This window comes from Pristis pectinata, chromosome 15 (genome assembly GCF_009764475.1).
Source record: "Pristis pectinata isolate sPriPec2 chromosome 15, sPriPec2.1.pri, whole genome shotgun sequence".
NCBI classification, from domain to species: Eukaryota; Metazoa; Chordata; class Chondrichthyes; order Rhinopristiformes; family Pristidae; genus Pristis; species Pristis pectinata.
Genome location: NC_067419.1, coordinates 16,198,351 through 16,214,976, shown reverse-complemented (window position 1 = coordinate 16,214,976; position 16,626 = coordinate 16,198,351). Strand labels below are relative to the sequence as shown.

General features: G+C 39.5%; 1 protein-coding gene across 3 annotated transcripts in view; it reads left to right on the top strand.

The window, feature by feature from the left end:
* Positions 1 to 2,506: 2,506 nt before the first annotated feature.
* Positions 2,507 to 16,626, top strand: part of kiaa0930 — a 70,216-nt gene continuing 56,096 nt past the window's right edge. For 2 of the 3 annotated variants that reach the window (XM_052030567.1, XM_052030566.1), the window contains exon 1: positions 2,507 to 2,840. In XM_052030567.1, coding sequence (XP_051886527.1) covers positions 2,708 to 2,840 — 133 coding nt within the window. In that variant the 5' untranslated portion in view covers positions 2,507 to 2,707. The remainder of the gene's footprint in view (positions 2,841 to 16,626) is intronic. The other variant, XM_052030568.1, reaches the window with a different exon arrangement.

Here is a 16,626-nt window from a genome sequence, read left to right as displayed (position 1 = left end):
CCCACCATGTGCAGTTTCACTAAAAAAAATTAAGAAAGGCAGCAAATTTACTCATTTAAAAAGAAAGTTTATGATACGATCTCACCCAGACCTCACAAGATGACATCCTGTCTAACTATGGCAATCTTTCTCAAATGTGAAATGCTAAGGTGCTGAGCATAATCCAAAGCAAGGAAATATTACGGAGGGGTAGTAATTCTACAAGGAAAGTTCTGAATGCATGACCTCGATTACACAGAATAAGAATTAATTTCTTTATGTACTTAACCATCGAGAATAAGATAAGAATAGCATGGGACTGTCAAATTAGATACCAATAGGTTGAAAATAATCTTACAATTAGTGACAGCTACCTGGTACCTGTGGTATGATTTAATGGGATGTCATATTGCCAATAGCAGAAAGACATTTGTTTGGTGACAGAAAAATTGCAACATTGGTGAATGTATATTGTGGAATTGGTGATTTTATTATTTTGGATCAGAGAATTGATACTGTTAGCTTGATGACTGGATGCCAAATGATTGGTAATGGGGCAGGTAGATGAAATAATACTTTGTTATACTCGATAACACCAGACTGGTATTCAGTTACCATGAGATTAAGGGCAAGATACTATGGAATCAGTGACTAGAAATCATGGGTTTCATGATAAAATACAGAAAGGTTGATGACAAGTTATGAGAATAGTGATCAGACTTTCTGCAATTTATGATGGAAGCCACAGGATAACTAGTTAAATGCTATGAGATTAATGATGTGCTGTTGGATGGGTGATAAGATACCACATGTTTTATGATAGGATGCCACAGGATTAATGATAGGGCACTGTAAGATTGGTGATATCATATGAGAAAAGAAGAACATAAGAAAATAGGAGCAGGAGTAGGCCAGCTCAAGCCTGTCCCACCATTCAATATGATCATGGCTGATCTATGTTGGCATCAATTCCTCTTCTATGCCAGTTCTCCAATAACTCAGTTCCTCAATCTTTGGAATATTTATTGATCTTCACCTTAAATATATCTAATGATCTGGCCTCACTTCCCTAGGGGGCAGAGAATTCCTGAGATTTACTACCCTCTGAGAGAAGACATTTCTACATACCTCTGTTTTAAATGACTGGCCCCTTATTTTGTGATTATGTCCTCTAGTATGTGACTCTCCCACTAGTGAGAACATCTCAACATCTACAGTATTCTGTCAAGCCCCTTATAATCTTGTATATTTGAATACATTTGCCCCTCATTCTTGTAAACTCCAAGGAATACAGTCCCAAACTGTCTAGCCTCTCTTGATAGGGCTACCTCCTCATCCCAGGAATTAGCCTGGTAAATATCCTTTGGACTGCCTCCAATGCTACAATATCCTTTTTTAGTACAGTATTTCAGGTGTGACCTCACCAATACCCTATACAATTGGAACAAAACCTCCCAATTCTTAGTAATCGCTACCATAGAACTGAACAAGATTGTACGCAACTGGCAAAAGGATACTATTAAATTGATAACAGTATACAGTGGGATTGATGCTAGGATCATGGAATCAAATGGAATAATGTTCAACTGGTGACAAGGTATCATGGAATTCATAACTAGATGCCATGGGAATGGTGATAGGACACTTTGGAACAGATAAGCGGATAGTGTGGAATTCTTTTTGGACACTACAAAATCTATGCAGGATGTAATGGCATTTATGATGAGAATGATGGCTAAAAGTGAGTAAAAAAAAAGGCACTATAAACTCCTCCCAGTGGCTGTTTGTCTTATTCCAAATCAGTGGGGCCTTTGTTCCACACATATAAAATATAAATAAAAGGGGACATCGATCAGGTAAACAAATTACCCAGAAGTATGCAAGCATCTCAATATAAGTCACCGGCCTGCAGGGAAACATAGGACGTCAGAGCAGAAATTCACTTTAAAAAATCTAACTGAAGCAAATTAGATCACTGTAGACCTGATGTGAAAGATTCATGTGTGCATGGATGCAATCGTATCTGATTATACATGATCTGCATCTACTTACTGTCATGTTCGGTATTTTGATGAGTGGTTCGTGGAGAACTGGCTATCGATAGGCGCCTTCGTGATCTGCGGCATTGGGAGGAGGAGGGGGAGTCCCCTGCTTCACAGACCTCAGCAAGCTATGGGAGATGTCCACAGGTGCACATGAAGATTCGCGGGAACACTGAACCACAGGCGGACAGTGTAAATGACATCATTATTTACTTCAATAGTTTCATTTTTTTTACAAGTTAGGGTTTAATGATTTATTTACCACGCCCCCTTAAAAAGGACACACGAGTATTAGGACGTTGGAGTGACAACGCTGGGTCTCTTTCAGCGTTGTAAAGACTGCTACTTAAGACTACAGTTGTCCAGGGTCAGGTCTGGTGTAGTCTGAATGTCTGCTACTTGCAATTGGTTGCATCGAGCAGGAAGTAGAATTTTTGTCACCTCCTTCCATGGTTCAGCTGATCTCAGAGACGGAAGTGAGTTGTGTTCGTCTGTCTCAGGCGCCGAGTCGGTCAGTTGTATTTTGGATTTCGCCCTTTCCAAAAACAGGAATCATGTTCGGGTGAGGAAAGCTGTTGCTTTCGCATCACCTCAGTGGCGGGTCAGGGGAGAGCCGGTGTCAGGGAATCAGGCGGGCAGGAGGAAGAAGAGATACCTGCAATGAGAAGAGTGTCAGAGGGTCAGGGATGGCATCCACTCAACAGACCCGAACCAGAGAGGAAGGAGAGGACGGCGAGGACGGGTCTCTGCATAAAATGCTGACAGCGATAGAGGAGGAGAGGATCAGAGCGAGCCTCAGGCAGGAGATGAGCGGGCTGGGTAAGTGACGGCGACCACTTGCCTCGCCTTGAACTGACTGTCAGTGCTGGATATTGCCAGGGATAGCGATCTCCTCTATGGCTCTTTACTTTCCTGTCCAGGCTGAAGAGCGTTTGCCACGGGGATCGGTCATACTGAAAACACCCATTTCAAATTATTTACTGGGGCTATTCGAGTTGTTCGGGAGAGAAACGACCCACTTGCCAAAGTTGGTCTTGCTCGTGTTGAGTAGTCTGGATCCCGGCAATGTGTACTTCGCCTCCACTCAAACCACCTTATAAAATCTACTTATTTTATGTGTGATTAGCTCGCGTCTGAACCTGATGCGAGCTAATCACACACAATATATATCCCTCTCTTTCTCCACCCACCGCTTGATAACCTGCTGAGGGACCTTGTACAAAAACCCATCTGGGTCTGAGTGGACTTTATGCTGATGACAGGGCGTTTTGTAGGTTGTCGGAATGAATGCCATCACGGGTGCTGCGTTTTCCCCCGTTGTGTTTGAACTAAATTTCCTTGAGCATTACATTTCGTTATTTGAAGCTACAAAATTGCCTCCGTTATTAGGTTGCATCAGTAGAGTACGCCGTCCAGAGATGTAGCGGGCTTTAACACGAGTATGTGGGTGTGGGTTGTGTCAGTCTGCATAACCTTGTCTGGGGAGCGCAGAGGCTTGAATTCATTGTTGGTGTACAAATACAACTAAATGGTGAAGGTTAATCAATTGTTTCCAGACAGTGTGCTGACCCCAGCAATCGTTGTACATTTTGCAGTAATGGGTTTCATTATTGATGTGTTTTACTACTTAACTGTGGGATGAGTCTGCTGACAGCTGAATCATTTTTTTACATTGCCACTGAGGATAAAGAGATTTTTGGAAGGTGGGTTATAAATGTAAATCTATTAGCTGTCTTTTGGAAGGAGAGTAAAGAAGATTCGCCTCCCTCTCGGCGTTCATTAATTCAATTACCCTGTGCTGTGTGTGATGCTCAAGATGAGGTAACCTGCAATTTGAAAGGAAGCCGCAGGTGTGCAGTGAGCATGCGCCGAAGCGCAGCGGCTCCTGGGAGCTGTAGTCACAGGAAACCTCGCTTGCGGCCAGTTTGACGGAGAGTGGCAGCACCGGGAACTACATGTCCCACAGTGCACGGCGCGAGGGAGCGCGCGCATTGTCGGCCATCCTCGGTGATAAGGATGATGTCATTTTTATCTGAACCACCCTGACTCTCCCAATGGGCAGATGGCAGGACTGCCCAATTCAACCAGTAACCTCATGGGTACCTGTTGAAGATTCTTAGGCTCTGCAGTTTGTATCAGCGTCATTTATTCACAAATGTAATTACTTGTGGATCTTTTCAACAAAAACCAGTGCAACTTATGACAACAATAAAATCTCCAATTTATGTTGCTCCTTTAATGTAGCAAATAAGATTCAAGATGCTTCACAGATATATTACTAAATAAAAAGTAATGTTACCACACAAGCTATTGAGAGAATGCCCAAAAGCTTGACCAGAGAGGTAGATTAAGGTAGGAACATTTTAACAGTGAGGAGGCAGAGAATTGGCAGTGGAAAACTAGAACAATAGAGCATGGCAGCTGAAGACACAATGGTGAAGTGACTAAAATTAGAGATGCTGAAACGTGTATTTTTGAAAGGTTAGTGGTCTAGAAAAGTTTAGATGGAGGGAGGAACAAGTTCATTGAGGGTTTTAAAAACAAACTAAGATGAGAATTTTAAAATGCTGTGACCTAACTGGGAGCCAACGTATGTTAATGCTTGGAAGAAATGTCACAAATTTAGGTCAAAGGCAGCAAAGTTTTGAGTGTCCAGGTTTATGGAGAGTAGAGCAGGAATACACTTAAAATAGACTAGCGGTCACAATACAGTGTATGAACTATGACAACAGGTGAAATGAACATGGGCAAAGTCAGGCAACTCTGATGAGGTGGTATAAGGCAGTTTGACTGAAGCTTCGCTCATCTGGGGTTAAATGTTACACTGAGGTTACAAACAATCTAGCTTGGTTCAGGCAATTGTCAGAGTGTGGAAGATGCTCATTGACCAGGGAGTTGGCTTGTGGTGGGGGCTGAAGACGATTTATATGATCTTCCCAATATTTTGCTGCCCATTCAGTAGTGGAAATTGGACAAATGGTTTGACACTTTGAGACAATGGGAAAAGTCAAGAAGGATGTTGTCAGCATGTATGTGGGAAATGATGCTGTGCTTTTGGATGATGATGTGGATGGGAAATGGGGGCAAGGACAGATCTTTGACGGACACGAGTGCATGAATTGGAAGAGAAGCCATTGAATATGATTCACTGACTACCTCTGATGAATAAGTAAAAATGGAACCAGTGTGGTATAATCCCATCCAGCTGGCTGTAGGGAGACAGTTGATGGGGATATTGTGGTCAATCATACGGAAAGCTGTGCAGTTGTAAAGAAGGAAGAAGAGGAATAGATTATATTTGTCACAACATCATTGGATGTCATTTGTGGTGGGATGAAAACCCGGCTGGGAAGACCTAGAAGGCTGGATATTAGAAGTATGTATGTGAAGAGTTCCTTATCAAGTAAATTGACTATTAAGAGACATAATATTGCAACACCTTTAATTTGCTCACTGTACATCAGTTATCTCCATTTACTGGATGTTCACTACCTGCATAACAATCATTGCATTGGGAAATGGGTAGGGTGGTCGTGCCATTGATTATGTAGAACATTTAAAGCTGTGCCAAAGCCTGGCAGTACAACACTGGTATCAGTAAAAACAAGCCTGAAACTGTATCCTAATAACCCAGTTGGTTGATGTGAGCCTACATTAAATGGTTAACTGTTAATTGCTTGAGTGGTTGAGCAACCTACCTGCAGGTTGAGGGCTGCTATCACCACCTGAAGGAAAATTAGGGATGGACAATAAATGTGGCCTTGCCTGCAACCCCACATTCTGTGAATGAACACAAATTAAAGGTCCTTTTAATAACATTAAACTTTCTAATATCTTTTAACAAGGTGTCTTGACATGACTAAGGTGAAAGGCACCGTGATTCTAAAATAATTTAAAATCTAAATTTTTGATGTGTTGGAATGAAATTCCTCTTGAGGAAGAGAAAGGAACATTTCACGATGCCTGTCATTGTCTAATATATTACTCATTTATAGTTTCCAACTTTCCAGAGATTTGAAAAAAAGCTGCTTAACAAATAATGGGGTGGGGGAGGAAATGTCTTTTTTTTTCTGTATATGTCTTTCCAAAACAGCATTTTGTTATTTCCACCATGGCTCTCTTGAAAAGGATGCTCAAAGTCAATTTTTGGCTCACTAGACTTATTACAAATGAGACTTGCCAGTGAATGTTGGTCGCCCTTCACCTCACCTGTTGACTGACCATCTATTTCTCACATACATCATCTGTTAACAGCCTACTAACCACAATTAATCAAGGGTTTCTGGCATGTGATGAGGAATAGGAACTCTTGCTTTTCTCATGAAGAGTCCCAGGTCTGAAATGTTAACTGTTTCTCTATCCACAGATGCTGCCTGACCTTCTGAATGTTTCCAGCACTGTTTTTATTTCAGATATCTGGCATCTGCAGGTGTTTTTATTTTTTTTTCACAAACTCTAACTTTGAGTGCATAGTACAGCCTAAGGGTGGCTGAAAATTTCCAACCCCTACCCACCTCACAGAACTCTTCCTCAGTTGTTTTCCACACATTTATCCATTTAATCATTTCAAGAGGGTTTGCATTGACTGTCCTTTGTGGACCCTTTACTACTTTGGAGTTAAAGCTGCACAGAAATTGCAAAAGATATGTACTTGTTATAATACAATGAAATGTGATGGCATAAAATAAGTTATAATGAAAAATTAATACTCTATCTGGAAATCCTCCCTAAAAGGAAAGTACCACGTGACATTGGTGTGATGATCATCTGCTCTGTTCTACGCCTAATAAGGGACTATTGAATGGTTCTCTTATACGATGGGATGGACTCTTGACCTCACAATCTATCTTGTTATGACCTTGCACCTCATTGTCCACCTGCAATGCACTTCCCTGTAGCTGTGACACTTTACTCCGTATTCTGTTATTGTTTTTACCCTATACTACCTCAATACACTGTGTAATGAATTGTAATGAATGGTATGCAAGACAAGTTTTTCACTGTACCTCGGTAAAAGTGACAATAATAAACCAATAATCATTATTGTGGGTAATTGATGTCACTGGCACTGATTATATTCAAGTCTTTTGACCTACCTGTCTGTTTCAATGCATGCTTAGAAATGAGTAAGGCTGTTATGAATACTGGACAACATTTTAAATTTAAAAAAATTCTTCCCCATTATTTCGATTTTAAAAATATTTTACTCTCTGATTTCTGTAGTGGGAGTTTTAAGGTTGATTAATGAGTGAATCTCAATCAAGTGAGAGATTATTTGATAAAATAACAAGTCCTTTTAAATAGCAGTTAATCTACATTTTTAATAGATCCGTCTCCAGATAAATTATGTCATTAATAGATTATGATGATCTCAGTGGAGGTGCAATCAAATCATTTGAGTTTAATTTAGACAGTTCTATTTTTGTTCTTCGAAAACTTCTTTTTAAAACGAAATCATAATAGCTTTGTCTTGTGTGTTTAGTGAATAACTTGTGGATGAAGTAAGGCATGAGGGTGATAAACACTCAAGTTTGGATGACGTTAGAAAGTCTGTGAATGTGTAGTGAAATCTTTCAATTCACAGGACACTGCCAAGGACCTTTATTTTTCGTGCAAAGTTTTTTTGAATTGATGTCAATGGTACCGATTTATACTTACACAGTCATTCAACCTACCCATTCTTTCAAAGGGCACTCGGAAATGAGGAAGGCTATAATGAATTCTAGGTAACATTTATTTACGAAGAGATTTTCCTCCATAATATGGATTTATTTTTTAAAGACTGCTCTCCTGCTGCTGTACTGGGAATTTTAAAGTTGCTGAATGAGTTTTTTTCAATTAAATGAGAGAGATTTAGGTCAATTTCTATTTTGATTTGTTCAATGAATAGGTTCTGTGTTACTGAGGTGTTATAAGAGGGAAAGGATTAGAACACTGAGGTTTCATGGGGTGAAAATTAAAATGTGGTGTCCTTATTGGAACTTCAGTGGAAGTAATAATAAGTTGTCAGAGGAATTGTCTGGACCATTTACTCTCAATTTTTTTCCACCATTCAGATGGAGCAGCCTTAACATTGTTTAATCATCTTTGACATATTTCCCTTGATATCCTCTTCCAAAAGCAAAAAAAAACTCACTTTGTCCTGTTAATTTCATTTGAACCAACATGTGCTGTGTTCCTTGGGAGTAAGTTCCAGACTTTTTTTACTTTGTGCTTTTTACTTTCACTTTTGAAAGCTTGACTGCAATATTTCAGATGTTTGAATTCTGTATGAAGATTCTGGGTTTCTCCATGACTGAGATATTAATTTTATGTATCTATTCATTGTTCTTTGACGTCTTAAAGGTAGAGGAACTCTGGACACAGTCTTTGTAATTTAAAAATGGTTTATTAACAAAGACAAATGCGGGGACAGAATGAATGGGAACAGATGCACACTCACACACTCTCAAGTAGGAGATCACGAATGTGGAGGGAATCGCAACGGGGTGAGTCACACACACACACACACACACACACACACACACACACTAACTGGGTACAAATGATCAAGGAATAAACAATACAATGTTTGAACACCCTGATTCTGGACAAACATTGGCTCTTTGGTCTCGGGAGTCCTTAACTAACTGCCCTGAAGTAGTGCACAGCTTACCCCAACGTCCTCAGAGACTGAGAGAGAGAAAACCAAACATGGTCCAGCAAGGACAAAGGTGTTTAAACGGACCAATGGTAGGTGTGCCCAGGAACAAAGGTGCTCGCACAGACCAGTCCAAGTGGTCCAGCAAGGACAAAGGTGTTTACCTAGTGGGGTGGAGCCAAACCTTGATTGATAATGATGTCGCTTTCAGCCATGTGCTCAATGGTGTCATCCCAGCCAGAGGGGTCAGTGTTGTTACGGTCACATGACAGCCATGACCATTTATGCTACATTCATTTTTTGGGATCTGTGTGTTGTTGGCAAGGCCAGCATTTATTGCTCATGAGACAAGTGGTGGGAAGACAGCTGTTGAACCACTGCGGTCTTTCTGGTAAAGGTACTCCACGGTGCTGTTGGGGAGGGATTTCCGGGATTTCAGCATCAATTAAAGAACAGTGATGCATTCAATCACAAGGTAATGAAATAAATGAGGAGAATAGTTTCTTCAATCTATTGCTCAAAACTAAATCCTGTGATTCAACTGATATTTCTTGTTGGCTGAGGTGTGCCTTTAAAATATCCACAGATTTTTCTGTTATTCAAGCTTTTCTACAACCTATATTTTACCCCATTGTTTACTTATGTGTGCACTCACACGTGCGTATGAGGTACTTTTCACTGGCTGCATTTTTGATTGGTCTGGAATTTTTTTTTTGTATTTGTTACTGTAGGTAGTGTTTTAGGGAATTATTCCAGCGATTTATTGGGATCAAAGACAAGCAGATCAGTGAAGAGTATGTCAGGCAAAGAGAAGTACATCCTTGTGCCTTGCAAGCAACAATATGGGGCCAAGTTATAGAAGTCACTAGAATATGCATGTAGCCATCAAAAATGAAAACTGATTCCTGGCCAAACTTATTAAATTCTTTGGAGAAATACAAAGGTTAGGGGCAATATACGAGACATTTTTGTTTGGCATTCCAAATGCATTTTGGCTATGTAGCCAGATAGCAGATTCCTGATTTATCAGAGCACTTGGAATCAGAAGTAACAGAATGGACATCAAACATTGCAGAAGTGTGCAAGTTAAAGATGATTACTTCAATTGACCAATGGTGAGAAGAAGTCTTTGCCATGGGACCACTGTTATTCAAATTTTGCAATTTGCTAATGACAGTACGTCAGGGAGGTACAGTCAGTACAAAGAATTGGGGCGAGGTATGGGAAGATGTGGATAAACCAGCAGAATGGGCTTGTAATGCGCAAATGTGTGAGGTGATACATTTTGGTGGAAATGACAAGCATGGTACATAATCCTTGGTAAATTGGATAAATGAACTGAAGGATACAAATGGATCACTAAAAATAGAAAGGTGAGTTTAAAAGAAAAAACTTTTTATTATGGACAAAGCAAACCCAGCACAGGCTCGTTACTGGTGAAAGAGAAGTGATAAGTTACACTATAGTTGTGTAATGCCTTGCTGGACCACACTTCAAGTACAATGATCACTACATTATTTTAAAAATAATGGGAGCACTGGAGAGTGTGTAAAATAGATTTATCAGGCTGATACCAGAACTGAGGTTATAAGTTCCAGCATTTTTTCTGATGTTTTTCTATCTAGAAAGGAGATGGGATGTTGACCTGGTAGTTACTTTCTGGATTATAAAAAGATCTGATTGGGATTCATAAGAGATGTTTCCATTTGCAGCTGAAAGCAGAATGAGGGGCCATAAAAATGACACTTGTCAGTAAATCAAATAGAGAATTCGGGAGCAATATCTTTACCCAGAGAGTGATAAGAATGTGAAACTTGCTACTACAAGGTCTCCTGATAGCAAATGGCAAAGAATTATTCAAAGGAAAACTCACTAAGCCCTCGAGAGAAAAGAATGATGCGGTTGGATGAAATGGAGACTCGTATGGAGCATAAACCTGGCTTTGACCTGTGGGCTTAATGGCTATTGCAATATGTACTTCATAGCATGATCAATGTTTTAATTTGGTTCCTCTGTAGTTGAACAATGAATTATTTGTTTACCTCAATGTATTTAATTTTTTTTGTCCATACTTGACCCTCCAGCTCCCACTGCTGCACCAAATATCCATTCCAAGATGTCCATAGTAGTTATCGCATTTCATCAACCATTTAGGAAAATAAAACAGTATAATTTACTGCTCTTTAATAAGCAAGCCAAGTTACTTGGGCATAAGGAGCTTTTACATCCAAGGCTGAACTTGATGTACTGCTTTCTTCTGGGTCCTGGGAAAAGCTTATGCAGCTTAAAACACTGCCCCTACTGTTCCAACATCAGCTCCTCTTATAAAGCAGCATTCTGATGGCTTAATTTTTTTCCCCAGAATTGTGCATATTTTTTGTAACATCATGTTGCAGTTGAGCTGACGCTTACAGAAAATAATTATGAAACTTGACGCAACCATTTGTGCTGGAATGCATTGAGATCCAAATTGAGTTTGTGCTTGAGAAAGTGAATGTAAAAACATTCTGAAGTTAGTCATACAGCACAGAACTAGGCCCTTCAGCCCACAATGCCTATGCCTACCATCAAGTACCTAAACATACTAATTCCATCTAGCAGCACTTGGTCCATAACCTACTATGCCTTGGCAATTCAGAATCAGATTTATTATCACTAACTTGTGATGTGAAATGTGTTAATTTGCAGCAGCAGTACAGTACAAAGACATAAAATTACTATAAATTACAAAACTAAATGTTCATGTAGTGTTCATGGACTGTTCAGAAGTCTGATGGCAGAGAGGAAGAAGCTGTTTCTGAATTGTTGAGTGTGGGTCTTCAGGCTCCTGTATCTCCTCCCCAATGGAGGCATGTCCTGGATGGTGAGGGTCCTCTGTGATAGATGCCACCTGCTAGAGACACTGCCTCTTGAAGATGTTCTTAATGATGTGGAGGGATGTGCCTGTGATGGAGCTGGCCAAGTCTACGACCCTGTGCATTGGAGCCACCAATTTAGGTGCTCGTCCAGATGCCTCTTTACTGTTAGCAGATTTATGGTCTTTCGTAGATGTTTCTTCCTGTGCTTTGCTAGATTAATGTGATGTTGAATTTAAATCACCAGCAGAAATTCTTTCATAAAATTGTTTTTGAATTCTTCTGAAGCTGTCACTGCCAGGAGACCCAGAATTCACTGGCTTTGTAAAGTATATTCTTCACAACCTGAGAGCCTCTAAGGCATAATGGTGAGACTTCTAGTGAGAAGGTGTGAATTTTAGCATTTAAGTAGAGTTGGAAAGGAAGAAAAATTCCAAAGGGAGCACCTAAAAGAAAAAGGATATAGTTGCACCAAGACAAGTAGTAGATTTTTTTTAAAGTTCAAAATATTTAAAATAACTTAAAGATCAAGGAACAAAAAGTTGGACAATGAGATATTGCTAGCCAGAAATATTAAATAAAATAGTAAGGATTTTTTATAGAGTTAAGAAAAGAGCATTGTTTCCATAGAAAGGTGAGCTTGGGGAATTAATAATTGAAGAGTGGATGGCAGATGAATTGAACATGTGTTTTGTATCTGTATTCTCTATTAGAAGATACAAAACACAGCTCAGAAATAGCTGTAAATAGAAGGAGAAACGGGGGGGGGGGGGGGGGGAATTACAATTATCAGGATGATGGTACTAAGCAAATAGTTGGAGTTGTAGGTTGATGAGAACTTGGATTCTGATGGACCATAGGCTCTTGAAAGAAGTGGCTAGTAAGATGATGCATTGGTTTTAACTTTACAAGATTCTCTTGATTTGGGGAAAGTTCCACAAGATTGGAAAATAGCAAATGTAATTCCATTTTTCAGAAAGGAAGAGATAGAAAGCAAGAAGATACAGGCCTGTTAGCTGAGCATCAATGATGGAGAAAATGTTGGAAACTATTATTAAAGATGTTGTAGCAGGGCCCTTGGAAAATTTCAGTAATCAGCCAGAGTCAAAGTGGGTTTTGTGAAAGGGATTTCGTGACTGACCAATTTATTGGAGTTCTTTTGAAGGAGTAGTATGTGTCATTGATGAAGGAGATGGCATTTGATGAGGTACTGGCCAAAGGTTATTTGGAAAATAAGTTCATGGTTTGGGAGGTAACATTGGTTGGCTGTGAGGAAGCAATAGGGACAAGTGTTTTCTTGGTTGACAAGATGTAACAAGTGGTGTGGCACAAGGTCAGGTTTTTACCATTTCACTGACTTGACGCTGAAGTTTGGTTACTAAATTTGCTGATGACATAAATGGGTAGGAAGGTGTGAAGAGTACATAAGGAGGCTATAAAGGAGGGTTCAATGAGTAGGCAAAGGCCTGGCAACTGGAATTTAATGTGGCACAATGTGAATTTATCCATTTTATCAAGGAAATTTATTTGTTTTAAGTTTATCTAAATGATGAGAGGTTGCAGAGCACTAAGAGATGGGGATCTGGGTGTCCTGGTGTATGATTCACTAAAGGCTGGTAAGTAGGCATTGCTAGTAATTAGGAAAGTTAATAATGGTGTGCTATTGCTATGGGAATTGAATAAAAATAAAAGTATGGCATTAAGACTACATGTGGTCCACAGGGCACCCTCAACATTTAAGAAGCATCTCAACAAGCACTTGAATCACCTAGGCAAAGAAGGGTATGGGCCTAATGTGGAACCAGTACAGGTGGGTGCAATAGTACGGACATGCTAGGCCTGTTTCTGTGCTGTATCTCTCTGACTCTGACATTGGCCAAATTAAACTAAATTTCCCTCCATTCCCAGCATATTGATGTCTAAGACATATTGATGTCTTAAACACCACTATCACATCTGCTTCCACCAGTATCCCTGGTAGCCCGTTCCAGGCACCAACCACTTCTTTTTTAAAAAAAAATCTCTCTTGCCTTACTTATGTCCTCTAGTACTTGAAATTTCTACCCTGGAAGAAAGATTCTGACTCTACCCAATCTATGCCTCTCATGATTTTATAAACTTTTCTCTCTGGTCTCCCCTCAACCTCTGACACTCCAGAATAGAACATAGAACAAGATTGAACCTGGGTCACTAGAGCTGTGAGGCAGCAGCTCTTCTTGCTGTGCCACTGTGCCATCCTGTCAGAATCAGAGGTGTAATTGAAATGATTTGGGGATTGATAACAAATGATGAGTAGCCATTTCTTCTGCCTATAAAGTCTAGAACTACCTGATATAGGTGTAGTCACTTCAAAGTGGAATTAAAAATGTTTTTACAGAGAGATTTGAATTTTAAACTGTCACAGTTGTATTAATTTCTGATCCCTTAATTGGAACAAAATCTTGAACAAAGGTTTAGAATAACTTTCTAATCTAGCATAGTCACTGGCAGAACTTGCAGACAATGCATGATCAGTTCATCCTTGGCTCTGTCACCTGGTTTCCTGTTCTTAAAATCTGAAGACTTCTCATTCATATGCAAAAATATCTATCTGTTCTGTCTTGGCCACAACAGGCTTCGATACCCATTCCCTCTAAGATAATATTATTGGTACCATTATTCTGCCCCTGCACTTCCTATAGACAGTGTTTGCAGCAACTGGAGATTTGCACAATTTTATCCTTGAATTTACCCATCCAATTAAAGAGACAGCAGCTTAACTATCATAACTGCAGCAAAGGTAGGTCAGGATTCTTACTCCTGTTAACTTCCACCCCCCACAAGATTTGAACAGACTCCAAGGACAAATAAAATTGTCATTCTGTTAAGTCCTTACTTGGTAAGTTGATTGAGAGGGCTGATACCATTTACTAACCCAGGACTGCCAAATAAGTAAATGTTCAACTGGAGGTGTTGATATTATACTTTCCAACTGGAGGTGTTGATATTATACTTTCCAAGAGATGGTTCTACTGTTCTAGAACAGATGGAGACATAACTTCCACCATGAGGGAAGTATTAGTTTTATCAATAACTTGGCTCCAGGAGGTGGAGAAGCAGTGTCAGAAATAGTTTCAGTAAAAGCACATTTGATCTTGTTTGTATTTTGGTGAAACTAGACTTTGATGTTGAGAATATTTCCTCAGTGTCAATATCCTACTGATGTTCCAAAACTGAATACATCTTCAAAGGTTGCAAAAGAGATGTGAATTAAAATGTTTACAATGTATTTGAAATACCAAGTAATGATGCAGATAAAGAATGCAACATGTAGGAGGATCAAGCTTCACATATAATCCATTGGTGTGGACATAAATCCCTCCAATCCTTTTTAATTGCATCTATGTCTGTGTAATTATGCCAGTTCTCAACCCTCGAATGTCAATTTAAATTCTGTGACTCCCTGCCTTTCAAAACTGCAGCAGTTAGCTTTGTTGATGTGCCTTTGGACGTGTCAGTGCCTCCTCTGAGTCACATTAACCATTTCACATTGAACATTTACTTGAAAGCAGCACAATGTCCTAGATTTGATCTTCAGTGCAAATTGATTATTAACACATGCTAACTACCTCATTTGCAAGAGTCAGAAATTGGTCACACGTTACCTGATACATGCCACCCTGCAGTTTCCAGTTGACCTTGCCAAAAGGCTCAAGTCCAGAGAGTTTTTGCTTTGATAAGTGTTGCAGTTCTCTTTTTAAAAACAAATATTCATGTGCAAAGACACAGCATTTCCAAGAGAAATCTATTCTTAATTTATGCTTGCTCTTTGTTTTTATGTGCACCTACATGTCTATCAATCCACTAGATAACATTCCTAAACCTCATTCTGGTGATGTGATTTCATATTTTCTTTAAAAATTTCCTCCTCTGACTTGCTGTGAATGCTTTCTCATGCTCCCTGGACAAGCTTTGCTATCCAATGCAGTGTTTTTAATAGCCTGTACACTAAACAATGAACAGAGATTTCCTTAATCAACTTCAGAGTGATCCTGTACAAATATCTGTAGCCTGTTTTCCCCATCTCTGTACAAGTTGCATACTTTGAGCAATTTGTATTTCCAAAGCTGGCTGACGTCAAATTTTTGGTCAAGTCTGCACATGAACCTCCTTTGAAATGTTCTGTCCCATGTTATCTTTGGAGTTCTGCTTCCAGAAGGCTGTCCTTGAGATATTCAAGGCTGATGTTAATAGAATTTTTTTTGTTTGGAAACTAAACAAATCATGGGATGTGGGGATTAGGCAGGAGAGTGGATCTGAAGCAAAGGATTAGCCATGATCTTGTTGAATGGTGGAACAGGCCCAGAGAGCTTTATACCCTACTCCTATTTCTTATGACAGTCAATGAGTCTGGTCTTTTGTGTAGAATATGATTTGGTTTTTCAAAGAAGGTTTACGTTCTCAGTTGAATTCTCGGTGAATAAACTCTCAGATACCATGGAGTGCAGAAGGGGTTTAAGAATGGAGGTGGGCGGGGAGTTGGAAGTCAGCTGATTCCAATAATATAAATACTTAAGCCACTCTAAACAATTATCCTGAGACCACCCAGGCATGTTATTGAGAAACGAACCTTAACAATGTTCTTCACATAAACTCCTAATTATAGGATGTACAAATTAAATTTCAGTTCTGTCAACATGCAATAGATTCCCAAGCAGAAGTTCTTGGTCTCTGATATCTTTTGGGATTATGGGGAAACGAAATGCGATGCACCACTAGGTAATTTTTAACTAAACAATTAGTAATTTTTTTGTAGTTTTATTAAACAACAACATTGACTGGAAACCTGAAGTCCTGCTGCATCAGACTTTGTTGGAATACAGTAGCAAACTCAACAGCAAATCACTCCAGATATCACAGAGCACCTGCTAATTGTCCCTACCAACCTTGGAATTCACCCACAAGTTTTACATCTAATACCAGAACAAGATGTCAGAATGCATTGTATTTCTGCCCCCCCCCCCCCCCCCCCCGTGGTTTTCTTCAGGTATCCAATTACCATTACAGAAGTTAAAATTAGGGGAAAAAATGTCAAATGCATAGAAAAGGAAGGAGAAATGTATATTCAACT